The sequence below is a fragment of the Gekko japonicus genome, unplaced genomic scaffold (assembly GCF_001447785.1).
Source record: "Gekko japonicus isolate JY-2015 unplaced genomic scaffold, Gekko_japonicus_V1.1 scaffold1156, whole genome shotgun sequence".
Taxonomy (NCBI): Eukaryota; Metazoa; Chordata; class Lepidosauria; order Squamata; family Gekkonidae; genus Gekko; species Gekko japonicus.
In genome coordinates this window covers 499,591-517,722 of record NW_015168081.1, presented here as the reverse complement: position 1 = coordinate 517,722, position 18,132 = coordinate 499,591, and the positions used below count along the sequence as shown (strand labels likewise).

The window sequence follows — 18,132 nt, the reverse complement described above, 5'->3', positions numbered from 1 at the left end:
CCATAGTTCTGGCACAGCTGTCCTTGAAAAAGAGCAGTTTCTTTCGGTGCTCTCTCAGCCCCACCTTCCTCCCAGGGTGTCTGTTGTGGGGAGGGGAAGGGAAAGGAGTTTGTAAGCCGCTCTGGGACTCCCTTGGGCAGTGAAGGGCAGGGTATAAATCCAATCTCTTCTCCTCCTTCTCCTCCATGTGCTTTCTCTTGGGCAGCCTACTCTCCACTGCAGGCCCACCAGCTCGTACAGCAGAAGCCGATGCAGCACCAGTTTGTGATCCAGCAGCAACAGCAGCAGCTCCAGCCCCGGCCTCAGCTGCACCCACCACAGCTCCTGGCCCCCCAGCCCGTACAGCAAAAGCCAATGCAGCACCAGTTTGTGATCCAGCAGCAACAGCAGCAGCTCCAGCCCCGGCCTCAGCTGCACCCACCACAGCTCCAGGCTCTGCCGGCTCCGGGCCTCGTCTCGCCTCCCGGCCTGCAGGCCCAAGCCCACTCGCAGAGCCAGCCTCCGCCCGCTCACCAGCCGCAGTGCCAAGCCCCCGGACAGCACAAGCCTGGCACCCACCAGGCATCCCAACACTCAGCGCATCCTTCCGGGCCCCCGGCAGCGGGGCAGCAGAGGACAGACGGCAGCCCCCCCAGCCGCCCCGCCGGCTGCCTGAATCACACGGCGCAGTGCAAATTCCCGCACGCCACGCATTCTGCAGCTACAGCCCTCTGCGGGAACGGTGAGTCAGGCCGCTTAGTGGTGGGAGACAGCCCTGTTTGTGTTCACCCCTAACTGAAACGAAGCCTAAAGTCATGTGGTGACATCTGTGCACGATGGACAGGTTAGGTTCTGCCTCTCCCCAAGAGGGACAGATGGGAGATGATGGAATGTGAGCGTGACAGTTGAAAGCATCCCTTAGTTCAGTTGAGGGAGAGGAAGACTGGCTGAGTGGAGGTTGTGGAAGCAGCAGCGGTTGAGTCCACTGATCCCCAGCAACTCTGTGTCGAGTCCGGGTGAGGTGTGTGATCACTAAAAGGGACTGGGCCCACCCTATCTGGTGGTGTCTCTGTGAATGAAGATTGGATTGATAACCCCGCCCTTCACTTGGAGTCTTGGAGCGGCTTACAAGCTCCTTTCCCTCCCCACAACAGACACCTTGTGAGATAGGTGGGGCTGAGAGAACTCTTTTCAGAACAGCTCTGACAGAACTATGGCTTGCCCAAGGTCATCCAGCAGCTGCAGGAGGAGGAGTGGGGAATAAGAACATAAGAATATAAGAGAAGCCGATGTTGGATCAGGCCAATGGCCCATCCAGTCCAACACTCTGTATCACAGTGGCCAAAAATACCAGGCGTCATCAGGAGGTCCACCAGTCAGGCCAGGACACTAGAAGCCCTCCCCCGAAGCTCCAAGAATACAGAGCATCACTTGCCCCAGCTGGTTCTCCCAGATTAGAGTCCACACAGTTAACCACTACACCAAACTGGCTCTGAGGGGACAAATGAGAAGGGACATTGTATATGAAAGGGTCAGAGCTCTCTATCTGTTTTAAAGGAGGCAAGACGGGTGGTGAACTGTGACCATCTGACCTATGTGTAACCTTGAACCTTTGGGACAGAAAGTATAGACAGGGATATTGAACTCATTTGTTATGAGGGTCAGATCTGATGTTGTTGCAGCAGGCACTGGGGTTATAATGGTTAAGCTGCCATCAGATATTTTAACTGATCTATTTCAGATGGTTGTTGTTGTTGTATGAATTATTATTTATTGTTTCACTATATGTTGTGAACCGCCCTGAGCCTGCTCATGGGGTACGGCAGGATACAAATAAAATAAAAATAAATAAATGTTACTTTTGTCAGGCCGGGCCAGGCCATGTGTGCCACAAAATGTAATGCCAGGTACTGGAGATATAAACTTTATAAAGGACACAGGCAAACCCAATTAACAATATTACTTTTTACTCAAAACACAAACAAAAGCAATTGATTCCTACCAGCGAAAGCAATTGATTTACTGGTGGGAGCCCACAAAAGCCCCAATAAATGCATTTAATCATATGCAAGATGAGTTCCCCCCCCCCAAGAGATACCATAAAAGGGGTGGGTATTTTACACTTCCATACAAATTAGCTGCCTTTTGTATATATAGAACTTTTAGGAAGATGAATCATCGTCCTGGCAAGCAAATAAGGTAGTTTTTCAGCACACAAACTGCATACGCCCAGCCTCAGCAGCTGAGCATCACTACAATCTGTCTCTCGCTCTGTTTCCTCTCTTCCCGCATCCTGCCTCTGAGGATCTTAAGGAGGCACACCAGACTCCTCCCCCACCCCCACCACAGCCAACAACAACCACCCTGTGAGGTGGGCCAGGCTGAGTGATCGGCCCCGGGTGACCCAGATGACAGTGTCCTTGGACTCAGGAGGAAGGGGGAGGTCTGAACCGGGCTCTTCCAGATCCCCTGCCCCCAGTCCTCATCCCTCCTGCATTTCCCACAGAAGTGGTGGGGCTGAGGGAAGGCCTGGCAGAGGCTGTTTCCGAGACCTCCGGGGGGGGTGTGCTTTTTGTCTTCCTGCAACCCCTCCTGCAACCTAAACAGCATGATAAAAAGTAGAGACATCACCCTGCCAACAGAAGTCCGTGTTGGAGTTTTTATAAAATTCAGCAGAGTTAAAAACAGCTTAGCAATGCCAGAGTTCAATAATCAGACGCAGAGTCCATTGTGTGTTTAAAATATAAAAGATTTACTACAATTCTACCATAGGGAAGGGTAACTGGGAGAAAATAACAACAGAGCTATATAAGCTACATCCTCTCTCTACAAAGCACAAGACTAGAAGGGACCAATGGCTTCTCTCCAACATGCTTCTTCAAAAAAAAAACAAAGAGAGGCCATAAAATGCAAAGACACTAACACTTTGCTCCCAATCAAACTCTCAGAACAGGGATGCTTTTCGCGGGCTTGCAGATCTAAGCTAACATTGGCTAACACAAAGGCAGGTGATTTCCTGTGACAACAGAACAGACATTTAACCCCATACATACACATTGAGTGTTTTCAACATGCAAATACCCAACAGTCCGCATGGTCAAAGCAATGGTATTCCCAGTAGTCATGTATGGCTGCGAGAGTTGGACTCTAAGGAAGGCCGAGCGCCAAAGAATAGATTCTTTTGAACTATGGTGCTGGAGAAGACTCCTGAGAGTCCCTCGGACTGCAAGGAGATCAAATCAGCCAATCCTAAAAGAAATCAACCCTGACTGTTCCCTGGAAGGCCAGATAATGAAACTGAAGCTCAAATACTTTGGCCACCAAATGGGAAGGGAGCACTCCCTGGAGAAGACCCTGATGCTGGGAAAGATTGAAGGTCAAAGAAGAAGGGGATGGCAAAAGGGTGAGATGGTTAGACAGTGTCATGGATGCAACGAACATGAAACTGAGCAAACTTCAGAGGATGGCGGAAGACCGGAAGGCCTGGCGTGATCTGGTCCATGGGGTCGCGAAGAGTCGGACTCGACTGTGCGACTGAACAACAACCCCTTTTCCCTCACAGGCTGAGAACAAGTTGGGGGGGGTCCCCTCCCCCACCCGCCCCAACACTCACTCCGCCTTCCCAGCTCTGCCATTCTTAATTTTCAGACATGCGGTGGCGACATCGGCATGCCTTTTTCCCTTTGCTCTTCCCTTCGCTTCCGAGGTCAGGAGGTCTTTCCCCCTCTGCCTTCGCTTCCATTCCCCCCCCCGTTATTTTAACTTAGCTTCTTAGCCCCACCCCCTAGCCATTTCCTTTCTGTTTCTTGACAGCTCTGACCACATGCACACCTCACCACGTGCGCCTACTCGCATCCGCCCCCAAGCAGCCTATCTTCCCTCCCTCGCACCAGTTGCTCACGGGCCAGGTAAAAGCCCCAGATGGGCCGGTTTTGGCCCCCGGACCTTATGTTTGAGACCCCTGGAAGGTGGTATGGACTCTTTGAGTGAGTGAAAAAGGTCATCACACCCAGTTTTGGTGCTCGTTTGTGTCCCTTTACCTTCAAGCACAGGCTCTAAGATGAGAGGAAGTGTCTCAGAGCAATGTCTTCATGTACAAAAACACACAAGTCCAGATTGTGACGTCTTGTGCATGGAAGTTCTCAGTTTCAAACCCTGGCAGCTCCAGTGGGGGAAGGCGCAACAGGGGCTCACAAAGACCTCTGTTTAAGAGCCTACCCTCTCTTTTTAATACACACCTTTTTTTTTGCTTTCTTTCTCTGCTGCAGCCCCAGGAGAATACCAGGAAAGAAGCCGTCACTGGTGAGAAGTCCTCAGTAGAGCCCCAGGCAGGGCAGCCACCTCACCTGCTCCAGACCACCTCGACGCTGCTGTCGGCTCCTCCCGAAACGCAGGCCTCTGAGTGCACTGGGACCCCGTCCAATGGTAAGAGACTCCTTCAGAGTATGGGTGATGCCTGTTGGTTGCCCAGTGGCCGTGCGTCCTTGTGGCCTTCATCACGGGCAGATGATAATAATAATAATAATTCAATTTATTGATCGCTCGATCCTTGCAGAGCTGCCAGCTCTGAGCGATTTACAGTTACTCATGTGTAGACACGGGACTAACAATGATGGGGGTAAGGGAGGACAACATATATCATTTTTAATCACACACACTTCGCAGTCGACAGGGAGTTTGGTCAGCTTGTAAGCCTAAGACGTGTCCCGGGCAGCATTCTTTTAGTCGATGTCGTCAGCATTTTCTCGGTTGCAGCGCACCACTGCCACCGTCTGGCCGGTGGGGGAATTTAGATGTCCTCCCCAGGCCAAAGGGCTGGGTCAGTGTGTAATGGAGAGGATCAGGGCCCAAGGGGACAGGGGGCTTTGGTGTGGGATGCTTAATGCTCAAATGGCTGAATGGGAGGGCTGTAGGGTAGGCGGGGTGGGGGTGGGGTGCTGGGTAGGAGAGGATGCATAGTTCCAGTCTGTATTGTGAGCTGGGTTAGTTCTATCCAAAAGGATAATAAAACTCTGCTGAACGAATCGCTCACGTTTCGCAAAATGCTTTGGCTAGTCATATCGAAGGAAGAAGATGCTAAACAGAGCACTGGGAGCCCTGTTTCTCCCCCCTCCCCCCCAAAAAAAGAAAGAATGTGGACCAACTCTCTGTCTGACTTCTTGAAATTTTTCCGGACATCGTATGTGCCTTTCCGTGTTTATTATTTTTGCCGGCTTCGGGGCCTAGAGACTTGCCTCCGTTCGAGAGAGAAAATGAAAGCAAGAGGGTTCTTAGGGTGCTGAATCCCTCCTCCAGGTAGCAAACACCAAAGGGAGGTGGATGAAATGCACGCATGGCTCCCCAGTTGTGCAGAAGCCAGGGGAAGGTTAGGTGAATTGTATTTCCCTATTCAGAAAGTGCTGATGCAGCTAGGGTCCCCTCTTATTTATTTATTTATTTATTTATACATTCGGCTTATATACCGCCCTGACCCCGAAGGGTCTCTGGGCGGTTTACATACAAAGTCTAAGTCTACTTGCCCTATCTACGGCCACATGGTACAGGGGCAGGGGCTGCCTACCGGCACCCAGGTGGTGGGGCTTGCTGTTCTCCAGCTTGGCTCCTACTTCTTCTGGCGGTCTTCGGGGTCGGTGCTTTCGTCCTGGCGTCCAGGAATAGGTCTTCCATTTTTGGTGGCTTTCCGCGGCTTCGGCTAACGTCCATTTCGGCTCCGCTGCGCCTGTGCCTCCACGTCACTGCGCCTTCCGCCTCCGCTGTCATCTGTTCCACCACTCAATGTTGCACTTTGTTGGCCACCAGGGCTCACCCCGCCAATCTCGCCGCCGCTGCCTCGTCACTCTTGGCTCTGGTGGGGGAATTTAGGGGGCGTTCTGGGGTTGGGTGGGGATGTTACGTGACATCCTCGACATGATGACGTCACCCAGAAGTGATGCCATTGCATCAGGGATGTTGCATGGGGGACACTCTGGTATTTGGGTGAAATAATGGTTTTTTCCACCCTCAAACCATGGAGTTTGTCCAGATACCAGAGCATCCCTGACACGATGATGTCACTTCCCTGTTTAGGGGCGGAGTTTCACCCACCAGCCAGCTGGTCCATGGCAGGGAGAAGAAATTGGGGAATCCCCCGTCCAGACCTGGGAGCTTGGCGAGCCTAGATGCTGCCTTTGTAGGGAATGTGCCTAAGATGGCTTACAAAATAAAACATAAATATTAAAAGCCATTAACTGAAATCCAGTCTGAGCATGAAGTGTGGGTGAAACTCTTTTCTGTTGAGTCAGTCGATTGGTCCATGGCAGCAGCGGCTCTCTCGAATCTCAGGGCAGAGCTCTTTCCAAGCTAGTCTCGATCTGCCGCTTCCTTGGGAGCAGAAGCCAAAAGTTTCGTGCCGCGGAAACGAGCTTGTGAAACGGGCTGGCAGAAGATGTGGCATTTCAAAAGCTGGGGGTAAGCCGTGGGGGAACAAGGCCATGAAGGATTATAAAACAGCAGGGGTCATTTCGTAGAAAAAGAGATGCAGGAGCTTATTAGCATAACTCATTAGCATAACTTATTTGCATATGCCACACCCCCTGACATCACCTGAAGTGTGTCAGAAGGCAACACCCACCGCTCAGGCTCCACAGAACTGTTTTGGATTGCTAGCTATTGGGGGGGACACACATGCCGATCTGTCCTCGCAGAGGAGGGAGAGCTTGTACCTAAACTTGGTCTTAAAGGGTGCCACTGGACTGTTTTGGAACAGGGGGAAGCTCTGCGACTTACCTGGCTGCTTCTTGCTCTGACTGAGGGCTGCTGGGAGCAGGGGGTGGGGCTTGTCCCATGTGCCCACCCCCTGGGCTCTACTGCCGGAGCTCCGCTCCTGTGCGCTCCTGCAGGAAATGACCCCTGCAAAACAGATCCAGTGTTGTGTGTGACTTGGGTTGCCTTCCTCCATGAACCTGCAAAGTAACAAATAGAAATGCAAATTTCCTTAACTGTCCAGAGTCACTATGCAGAAGCAGGCAGTGGCAAACCGCCTCTGAACACCTCTTGTCTTGAAAACCCTACAGGGTTGCCACAGGTCAGCTGTGACTTGGGCAGGGCTATTTTTGGGCAGGAACGCACAGGAACAGAGTTCCGGCTGGCTCCCGAGTTGGCCACGCCTAGCAGGAACTCATTAGCATAATAGGCCACGCCCAACGACAGGAACTCATTAGGATTGGCTACTTTAGGGGTGGGTGGCCTAACATGCAAAGGAGTTCCTGCTGCAAAAAAAGCCCTGGGTCTTGACAACAAACAAGGTAAATAGAATAAGAAGCAAAAGGTGGGTGTGGCTGGATGACCACACTTCTGGTAACATGGGGGTACAGCCTAGTATGCTAATGAGCTGTGTTGTCAGGGGTGTGGCCTAATATGCTAATGAGCTCCTGCTGTTGGGTGTGGTCTATTATGCTAAAGAGTTCCTGCTGGGCTTTTTCTACAAAAAAGGCCCTGGACTTGGGTAATAGCATACTGGTGCTAGGCGCTGCAGGAATAGCTTTATGTTGAGTCAGACCGTGGCTGTCGCAGGGTGAAGAACTACACTCTCCAGGGGAAGTCCTTCCTGTTGCACAGTTGAATGCTCATTCAGTAAATTATGGCTTCTTTCTCCTCTCCACTCTAGCCTTCCCTACTAAGTTGCCTCATCCACTAGCACGTCACCCTACCCGTGAGAGTCCTGTGACTGTATTGAAAGTCCATTAAGGCTCTAACTAGGCAACATCTGAGTGTGTTGATTTCGGTTGGTTTAAAGGATGCCAGGCCTTGGAGTCTCTAAAATGGAGGGGGGATGTCAGGGCCAGTGTTCCCTCTAAACTGAGTTAGTGTGAGCTAACTCACAGTTTTTTAGCCTCCAGCTCACAAATTTTTGTCTTCGCTCAGGAAGGATGGCTCCGGAGCAAACTAATTCATGCAGTAGCCAAATTGCTCGCTCGCAACTTTAATGCCAGTCACTCACAAAATAGAATTTTTGCTCACAAGACTCCCCAGCTTAGAGGGAGCATTGGTCAGGGCCAGTGTTCCCTCTAAGCTGAGTTAGTGTGAGTTAGCTCACAGTTCTTTAGCTTCCAGATCACAGATTTTTGTCTTAGCTCAGGAAGGATGGCTCCAGAGCAAACTAATTCATGCAGTAGCCAAATTGCTCGCTCACAACTTTAATGCCAGTAGCGCACAAAGCAGAATTTTTGCTCACAAGAAGAAGAGAAGAGATTGGATTTATACCCCGCCCTTCACTGCCCAAGAGAGTCCCAGAGCGGCTTACAAACTCCTTTCCCTTCCCCTCCCCACAACAGACACCCTGTGAGGTAGATGGGGCTGAGAGAGCACTGACAGAAACTGCCCTTTTTCAAGAACAGCTGTGCCAGAACTAGAGATGTGAAGGCCCGGAAAAATTCGGGGGGGAAATGGGTTTTTTCTGTTTTTTTCCTGAAGCCTTTTTGTTTTTTTCCGAAAAATTGGAAAAATAGAAAAAATAAAATAAAATCAATTGACTATGGAACGTTTTATTTTAACATGCTGAATAAAATATTTTAAGACAAGGTGTTCAAATATTTTCCAAATCATTTCTAAAATATATAGGGTATCAGATTGATCTAATTTCTGTGCACTGAGGACAAGCAAGTCCTAGATTACAAACTGAACTCTTCAATGCAAAAACAAGATGCATTTCTTCCTTTAGGAGGTGCTATTGTCAGAAGAAAATAAAAAGGTTTCAGTTTTGTTTTTGCATGTGGGTGGGTATTCTGTTTGTAATAATTGTTTGGATACACTATATTTTTAATATGCTAGTTGTGATAATTTCATGCCAAGTAAAAATGTCCATAGTCATATTTTATGTTCCTAAAGTAACAGAATGACTTTCAGTCTAGAAAAGACAAAAGAAATGCAAATGTAGCATTTTTCCAATTTTTCCGAAAATTTCCGTTTCCCCCTGAAAAAAACTGGAAAAAAAGGGTTTTTTCCCGAGCTTCAAAATTTCCAGAAATTTTACATCTCTAGCCAGAACTATGGCTTGTCCAAGGTCATCCAGCCAGGTACAAGTGGAGGAGTGGGGAATCAAACCCAGTTCTCCCAGATTAGAGTCTGCGCACTTAACCACTACACCAAACAGGACTCCACAGCTTAGAGGGAGCATTGGTCAGAGCTGCAGCGGGGAGTTTCCAGGCTGTATTCTGCAGCTAATCTGGTCCTGAAGGGGCCAGGAGCTTTTGTTTTATCATGCAGCTCTGTTTGTGTCTCCTTTCTTGCTACCCCCCCCCCCAACACTCACATCATCTTTGCCAACACTTCCTGCTGTGTTCTGCACCCAGGGCAGGCCCCAAACCTCAAGCCTAAAATAGCGCGCCAGCCCCAAATGTGGCATTCCAGAATTAGCTCCGGAGAAGACGAGCTTGAAAGAGAATTATTTCTCTGTTCCTTTCAGAAGCTGTGCTTACCTCTGGTGGCTGGCCGCCTCCAGGCAGCAAGGGAGAATTAATTAGCACGTCTGTGGTTGCCAGCGCAGGGCTGTAGTTCCCACTCCTTTCTTGTCCCTCCGTCCAAACCAGAACCTTCGAAGAGATCCTCCGGGAGATTTCATGAGAGCGCTGTGAGATAGGTAAAGAAATGAAATGTCGCAGGAGTTAGTTCTTATGGGATTGACCTCCTAAGCGGTAAAATCTGGATGAGTCGAGGTGGATTGTGAACTTTTCCGGGTACCTCTCTACTGGGATTTCAGGTTCCCCACTGCTCAGGTAGACTGCTCCCGCTTAGGGAAGGAAAGACCCAACTTCTGTCTGCTGCTCTCCAGCCAGCACCAGCTAAAAGGGTGGCACGTCTGTAATTTTTTCCTCCCATTGGCAGTATTAAAGGGCAAAGTGTGAATATTTTGGTTTGCAGGGATGGGGCCAAGAGGGAATCGAAATGATGCTGCATTCACTAAATTTCTGAGCATGGCACTTTGTGGATTTTTGTTGGCCGTCATGAAAACAGGCTTCGTTATTTTATGCTGGAAAGGAAAAAAAAAAAGATCTAATGAAATTATTTTATTTACTGTAGCCTAACTGCGAAACTGTTGATGCCTATTTTGTGTAGGGGGCCTGTAAGCTTCACTGTGGCTGAGTTAGAACTTAACTTCACTAACCTCAAGGAGTGGCCTAGAGTTGTCCCAGAATTACAACTGCTTTCCAGGCTACAGAGATAGAAATGGCAGACTCTATGGTATACAGTAGAACCTAAGAGAAACAGACCTCCCGGAGGGATGTCACAACCCCACAGAGCTCCCTCCATAGACATCACCCCCCAAATCTCCAGGCGTTTCCTAAGCTGGTGTTGGAAACCCTGCTTGAATTTTAAGGTGTGCTTCTAGAATAGGCCTCGGGGACCCTTTCCATGCCCACTTTGCATCATAAGCGACTTCTCTAGTAAGAGAGCAAAGTTCGAGTCCAGCGGTTCCTTTAAGACCAACAAAGTTTTATTAAAGGTATACGCAGGGCTATTTTTGGGCAGGAACGCACAGGAACGGAGTTCCAGCTGGCTTCCAAGTTGGCCACACCCAGCAGGAACTCATTAGCATAATAGGCCACATCCAACAGCAGAAACTCATTAGGATTGGCTACATTAGGGGTGTGTGGCCTAACATGCAAAGGAGTTCCTGCTACAAAAAAGCCCTGGGTAAACAGAATAAGAAGCAAAAGGTGGGTGTGGCTGGATGAGCACACTTCTGGTAACATGGGGGTGTGGCCTAATATGCCAATGAGTTGTGCTGTCAGGGGTGTGGCCTAATATGCTAATAAGTTTCTGTGGTTGGGTGTGGCCTATTATGCTAATGAGTTCCTGCTGGGCTTTTTCTACCAAAAAAGCCCTGGGTATACGCTTCTTCAGATACACCGAAGAAGTGTGCGTGCACACGAAAGTTTATACCTTGAATTAAACGTAGTTGGTCTTAAAAGGTGCTGCTGGACTCAGATTTTGTTCTGTTGCTTCAGACCAACACGGCGACCCACCTGAATTGACTTCCCTAGTAGTTACTGTCTGTGGTCAGTGAAGGGACAGCCGCTCAGTGTTCAAAGGAGGCATCTTGTATGCAGAATGTCCCAGCTTCAAACCCTGGTTAAAGAAGCTTAGGTAGGAACTGTGAAGAGGAGGCTTACTCTGTATGTGACCCTGCAGAGCCACTGCCGGTCACGTTAGACAGTCCAGGGTCTGACATGGCATACGGCAACTCTGACCGTGCATTTCTCTGTTCACTGTGTGATCCAATAGAAAAGAGGAAAGGGGCCCAAGTGTGCTTCATTGGGGTGTAGGAGAAGATGTCCTGGCTGACGAATGCAGCCAGTTCGGTGTAGTGGTTAAGTGCGCGGACTCTAATCTGGGGGAACCGGGTTTGATTCCCCACTCCTCCACTTGCAGCTGCTGGATGACCTTGGGGAAGCCATAGTTCTGATAAGAGCTATCCTTGAAAAAGAGCAGTTTCTGCCAGAGCTCTCTCAGCCCCACCTACCTCACAGGGGGTCCATTGTGGGGAGGGGGAGGAGTTTGTAAGCCACTCTGAGACTACGAGTGAATGGCAGGATATAAATCCAATTTCTTCTTCTTCTCTTTCCCATCTTGGGAGTGGTCAGGGGAAGATTTCTTCCTGAGCAGCAAGTTCCAATCCCCGCACCCCCGATTTTTTCAAGTAAAAGTGCTAGGGACAGTTGGTGTAAAAAACGAAATGAAATGTTCATGGAGGAGGGATCCCTGATCCCTGCAGTTTCTTCCTCTTTTGCCTATGGCTCTCATATGGATGTATGAAGCTCCCTCCATCTTGCCTAGTACCATCGACTTGGACGGGGAAATATCTCCATAGCCCTGCTGAGAGAGGCCTTCCCCAGTTCCGCTACCTGAGGAACATTGGGAATTGAACCCAAGACCTTCAGCTTGCAAAGCGTGTGCTCATGGGCCTTTTGAGTCATTCTCCCTTTACATTCAGGGCTCCTTTTGCATTTGCACTCTTGGATTAACATCCCAGAGCTGAAGTTGGTAGCTTGGAAATCTACTGCATGTTTTCTTGGGGGCGGGGGGCTCATGGGCAGGCCTCCCCCCGCCCTGTCCACTTCCAGGGCTTGGGGGGGGGAGTGCTGCTGCTGTCTGTAGACAAAAAGCCCTGCCTGCCTGGCTCCCCCACTCCACCCCACCCCACAGCGGGATCTTTGACCTGGCTGCAAATTCCCTTCAATCAAGTTAAATGGAGCGAGCCTTCCCCACTGGGAAAAGGAGCTCGCATCTGCATTTGTGCCGGGGTTCCGAGGGGGCCGGATAATCCCTCCATGAGGGTGCACAAAGCCGCTCTCCTGTGGCTGCCATCCCGTTCGCAGGCCCTTCCTGGGTAGCCTTTGCCCCATTAGTAATGAGCGAGGGGCCCCGCTGGGGAAGGAGGGGGGGGGCGTTGGCCCACACAGGCACACCTGCTCCCCAGCCCCTCACAGCTGCTGGCTTCTCATGCAAACTTCTCCCCCCCTCCCAGCAGCTTTTGCTTCCTCCCCCCCCCCCTTCGCTGGGCATTGAGGAAACAAAGAAAGGCATCCAGAGAAGAGGAAACAGCAAAGCAGCAGCCAAGAGTCTGATTCCAGCATAACACGGGAAGGGGTGGGGTGAGATCTAGTAGTGGGAACGAATGCAAAATGTTGAAAAGTGTTCTTATTTAGAGAGAGAAAACTAGTGGGTTTTTTTTTTCCTTTGCAAGGATCCCCCCCTATCTGGGATTTGGAGTGAGTTCTGTTTCGTGGTTAAAGAGGGAGAAATTGCCAAACAAGGCCAAACAAGGCACTGGAAGTGAGAAGGAGAGTGTGGAATATTATAAAAGTCTGGGTAAGCTCAGAATTAGAGGCTGAGTCTCAAAGAGTTAGAAGAGAAAGGAGAGAGAGGCATGCAAGTCTAGTATGGAGGCCTGAAAGCAGAGGAGCAGGGGAGAGGAAGAAAGGCAAAAAAAATGTTTAGCAGGGAAGGTGATGTGTGCTTTATCATCGTCCTGCATGAATGCAGAAATTGATGGCTTGCCAAATCTGTGTATTCGAAGAATACCAGCTTCTATTTTTAAAAAATCAAGTTTCTAGCCCTTATGCCTATGATGCTGGTCGGTACCTGATACAATCTTTGCAGGGAGAGTTGTTAGAGAAGGTTTCCTATATTCATGGGACATAGTTTCTGTACCCACCCTTTGTTTTTCTTCATAACTAGCAAAAGCAGAATAAATTATGCAAAGCAAGGCCATTTATGAATTCCTACTGAGCAGGGAATGTATCTTTCCTTGGAATACAGCTTCTGTTTATCGTGGTGCTGAATGGATTTCTTAAGCACAAGTTTCACACCACCCCTGCAGTAACAAATGTTAGGAATGACTCAGGGCTGGTCCTGAGAACTACCTTCCGGTGTCCGGTTCTCTCTCCCCATCACCCGGAAGTGAAACTGACTCATGTCATTTTATGCATTTCCCCATTTATCTGGCCGCCATTTATCTGGGACAGGGAAAGCTGCCACGGTCACATCAGGAGGCAGGGAAGAACTTAATGCAGGGCTGCCGTCTTCAGAAACAGCCCTGTGTTTCACAAGTGATTCTGCCCTGCAGGTTGGGCAGTTCATTGGTGGTTTAAAACCACTTTTGACTGAGGGTGTTCCCAGTTAATTAGAGAGCAGCGTTTTAAGCCCTTCTAAGAACTACAAAATGCATGCACTGTTCTTAGAAGCATGTGTGGAGGAAGGAATGCCTCTTGTATGATAATTCATACGCACGTTGAAGGTGACTAAAGGAAACCTCCACGTTTGGAGGCAGTCAGCCTCTGAATCCCAGGGCCAGGAGGCAACATCAGGCCGCTCTGTTCTGTTGTTGCCCCTCTAGAAGAACTGGTTGGCCACCGTGTGAGACAGGATGCTGGACTGGATGGATCATCGGTCTGATCCAGCGGGGATCTTCTTATGTTCTTAAGGAAGCACCACCTTAAAGCAGAAAAAGTATATGGTTCTTTCTGTGTTTTTATTCACATGCAGATTTCTGCATGTCTGATTACAATAGAGGACCTTCACATAAATTAAGAGTCGGTTAATGTAATATACAGGGTTAGCTATTAGTCTGTTAGAAGAGAAAAAAATAAAGAACCATAGACTTCTGGGTTTTAACTGTGTTACAAAATTAACGAATGAGCCAGTACAAGGAAGTCCAAAAAGTTAAAAGGAGTAGGTCAAGGGAGGGGTTGAGAGGAGTGAATATGGGGGGAGGGGGCGTGTGTGTGTGAAGTGGTGAAGAAAGGAGGTCATTTGGGGTTTTTTTAACCTAAATTATAATTTTCCAAGATATATCCACTGTATCACAGTTTTGCAAGGATGGCAGTGAAGTCTTCCCTGTAGCCTACTTTTGCAACTAGACCTTACTTTCCCGCGCAGCTCTCTCTTGAAACAGTTTTCCTCTGAGGACCAGGCACCCAAATTGCCCCGGCCCAAAAACACAAAGTCAGGACAAAGAGGAGGCTGCAAGGGCAAGTTAACATGGATGACTACCTGCCCAAGGACCACCACGCTCTTGTGCCATGACCGGCAGGAGAAGGTTTTTTGCCATATGGAAAGCAGCACTATGGCTTGTCGATGGCTGCAGGCTAAGGTGCTAACAGGAATAGGCCCAGTACAAAAAGTTGGCAACTGTAGCTGAATATAAGCAAATGCAGGTCCACTTGTATATAAACTTAATTTTAGTTGGGGATGGGGACTAAAGCCCAAGGCTTCAAAGAAGGTCTGGAGAAAGGCTTGGAAAGAGAAAAGCTTGCAGGGCTGTGAGCTGGAAGACTTTGGAGTCTGAGCCAGGCGGGACTCACACTGGGAGCTGATTTTACCAGAGCTCCCTCCTGGGCTGTGTGAAAAGCATTTGGGAGGGGGTATGTGTGTGCATGTGCAGTGCTGAAGGCAACAACCAACCTGAGAGCAAAGAGATCCAATCCAAAGAAACAATGGTGGAAACAATAGGCTGACCTTTGTAATACTCCTTAGGATCCCCCCCCCCCCAAACAGGTAAGGAATGGGGTTCTGTTTCAAACTGTTGATGTGCCACCAGTTGCTGTGGACGGGCAGGCTAACTGGTCCAAAGCTTTGTAGGCTTTTCAAGATGTGGCAGGGTACAAGTGTTCATCACTCACCTGATATATTTCTCAGGGAGGTCCACCACAGTTGGTTGGTGGGTGGGTGTGTATGAACAGAAGAAGCCCTGGCAGGCCTTCAGAAACACCTGCTTGGAGCTCTTCCAGTGGAGAATGTCTAAAGGGGGGGCTGTTAATGTTTGTGGGAGAAGCTAGGCCTTCTCCCTACTGGTATCGGTCTGCTATCCGTGTTTAGCCCAGTTTCTTGAAGGGAACTATTCCCAGTAAGTGCATCGCGCGTTTCCAAAATAAAATTTGTAGCTGGCGCCTCCTGCGCGCGTTTCTCGGGCACAGCTGCTCCGGGAGCCGCAATACGCGCTCCTCTGCTCGTTTAGAGGGGACGGAGGCCTCTTTCCTTTCAGCCAGCTTGAAAACACGTTAATTTTTGAAGCTTCCGTGAGCCCGGGGCTGTCGTACTACGCGTGCCCGGGATCAGCGGCGCGGCTCGGCCCTGCCCGCCTTTGTGCCTGGCGCATCCGCCAGCTGCTTTCATCGCTTGGGAAGCGCACAAATAAGATCAGCGAGCCCCCTCCTTCCTCGTCCCCTAAGGCTAGGCTCCCGGCTGGGCTGGCCCGCCTTTGCCTTCCCCTCCCTAAGAGGCGCATCGGGAGGCGGAGGCCGCCGGCTCAGCCAATGGGAGCGAGGCGGTGGAGGAGGCTGGCCCGGGAGCAGCGCCTTCCCCCTTGTTTCCCTTCCTCCTTTCCCGGAGCTCGGCGGGCGGCATTGTTTGCGCTTCCCTTCCGCAGCCAGCGCCCGATCCATGGCGGGCGAGCCTAGGCCGAAGAGGAGCGGAGGCGGGAGGCGGCCGGCGAGCGGGGAAGCCATGCGCGCCTAGGGCGCACGAGGGGGAGCGCCTTTGGCACCGGCGGCCCGCGCTTCCTTTCGGGGTCGAACAGGTGCTTGGCGGCGCGCGGGGAGGGCGGAGCGTGCCTCTTCGCCGCCCCGACCCGACCGCTTTGTTTCGGCCCCTCCAGATGCTGCGTGGCGGGAGCCCGGAGGCCTGCCTGCGGCCCCGGCTGCCTTCGCGCCCGTAGCGCGCCCCCCGGCCCCTTTGTTTGCGCCGATGGAGCTCTGTTGTCGGGACTTTCCTCGGGCTGCGGAGCTGCTGCGCTTGTGACCCAGGTGAGCGGCCTTCGAGTTGGAGGAGGAGGAGAGCGCCTTGGGATGCTCGCCGAGAGGGGAAGGCCGCCGTGGAACGCGGGGCGTTCTGATTCTAATATTATAATGTATAAGGTCGTTGGTTACACATAAAAGGGAAGGCTGTTTGTTTTTTTGCGCGCGCGACGGGCAGTTGTTTTTCTGAGATCTGAGAGGGTCTAGAGTTTAAATGGCCTTTAAGAGACATTCACGGCTTGCGATGATGACGAAATGGAGCTTCAAGCTCGCAGAGGCAGTGTATCTCTCGGTGCTGTGCGCCGAGCTAAGGGCAACCAACGGGAAAGCCACCGTCAGCTTTTGTGCTCTCCTGCAGAGTTTCCGGAGACATCTGACTGCCCACTCTTGAGAGCAGAGGACTGGATCTTGCTGGTTGCAGCCTTTGACCCGAGGCAGCAGGGCTCTTTGTATATGTTGTTCTTCTGGGAGGGGCTGTTCTGGAATTCCCAGAAGAACTCTTGAGCACTAAAGTCTCCTGTGTCTTAGGTCAGGCATTCTAGAATTATCCAGATGCATGCAGGGTGGAGATTTAAAATCTGATGCCAGCCTGTATGGTAATTACCAAGAAGCCTCTCTGACGTGATCGCTCCCCTCCCCCTGTCATTGTCACCCACTCTAACGTACCTCTCTTAAAAGACACAAAACAAATGCGTCTGAGCTCACCGAAAGTATTGGCGTACGTTGAGTCTTCTGAACATGGGCTAAAACTGTTGCTATGAAGCGTTATTCTCCAAGGATGCAGTTCTGTGTCCCATTTATATAGGAGTGAGTCTCCTTGAACTTAAAAGGGTCCGAGTAGATGTGAATAGGTTTTGTCTGTGCAGCCACAAGCTAAGACATGCTTAGCAGAATGGGAAGTCTGATTGGAGAAAACTTGTAGCTGGCTTGGTTGAAATAAAACTTGTAGCTGGCTTGGTTGAAATAAAACTTGTAGCTGGCTTGGTTGAAATAAAACTTGTAGCTGGCTTGGTTGAAATAAAACTTGTAGCTGGCTTGGTTGAAATAAAACTTGTAGCTGGCTTGGTTGAAATAAAACTTGTAGCTGGCTTGGTTGAAATAAAACTTGTAGCTGGCTTGGATGTAACTGAACGTGTGAACTGACCTCCCCCCCCCCCAACATTGTGTTTAAAAAGGCATTGGATAGTTCGGTCCACAGTATTCGTTTTGGCACAGAATACCATGTGTACAATTGTGCAGGTAAATTGCCTGGCAAGGTATACGCATGCATGCATAAATCAGCTCTTTTGGGTCTGCAGGTATAGCATTGGAGCGTTCAGTGTGTGGACGGGGGTGTGGCTCAGTGGCATGCAGAAGGTCCAAGGTTCAGTCTCTGGCATCTCCAGTTAAAAGATCTGGCAGTAGGTCCTGTGAAAGACATCTTCCTGAGACCCTGGAGAGCGGCTGCTAGTCCGAGTAGGCAATTCTGACTTTGATGGACCAAGGGTCTGCTAAGGCAGTTTCATGTGTTCATATGAATTCTTCACCCCCGTCCTGTTATTCCTCTCTCAAGGCCTGGGAAGGCAGATGATTGTGTGTGTGTGTGTGGGGGGGAACAAATCTATACCGAAGACCACCCAGTAAATTGGTGGCTGAGTTAGCATTTTGAGGTTTAGTTTGACTAAGCTGGGTTGTGTGGATGGCTCTCCGTTTGCCAAGCCAATATTGAATGCTAGTTGTGGGCGGGGGGGGGGGGGGGCCAAGGGAGGCTTTGGCCTTTGTGTGGGACTTCTGGCTTGGCTGACTGTAGGAAACGGGATGCTGTGCTGGGCAGACCTTTTGGGCTGAGACTGCAGGATTCTTGTGTCCTTTAAGAAAACGAGGAACAGGATTCTTATGG

At 50.2% G+C, this 18,132-nt stretch overlaps 2 protein-coding genes across 4 annotated transcripts in view; both read left to right on the top strand.

Moving 5' to 3' along the window:
* Positions 1–16,174, top strand: part of LOC107113362 (polyhomeotic-like protein 2) — a 43,302-nt gene extending 27,128 nt beyond the window's left edge. The window contains exons 7-10 of the mRNA XM_015414687.1: positions 206–721; positions 3,793–3,887; positions 4,248–4,404; positions 15,738–16,174. Coding sequence (XP_015270173.1) covers positions 206–721; positions 3,793–3,887; positions 4,248–4,404; positions 15,738–16,174 — 1,205 coding nt within the window. The remainder of the gene's footprint in view (positions 1–205; positions 722–3,792; positions 3,888–4,247; positions 4,405–15,737) is intronic.
* LOC107113363 (polyhomeotic-like protein 2) overlaps positions 15,872–18,132 on the top strand; it is a 30,278-nt gene continuing 28,017 nt past the window's right edge. For 2 of the 3 annotated variants that reach the window (XM_015414690.1, XM_015414688.1), the window contains exon 1: positions 15,872–16,262. The gene's annotated coding sequence lies outside the window, so the exon portion shown is untranslated. The remainder of the gene's footprint in view (positions 16,263–18,132) is intronic. The other variant, XM_015414689.1, reaches the window with a different exon arrangement.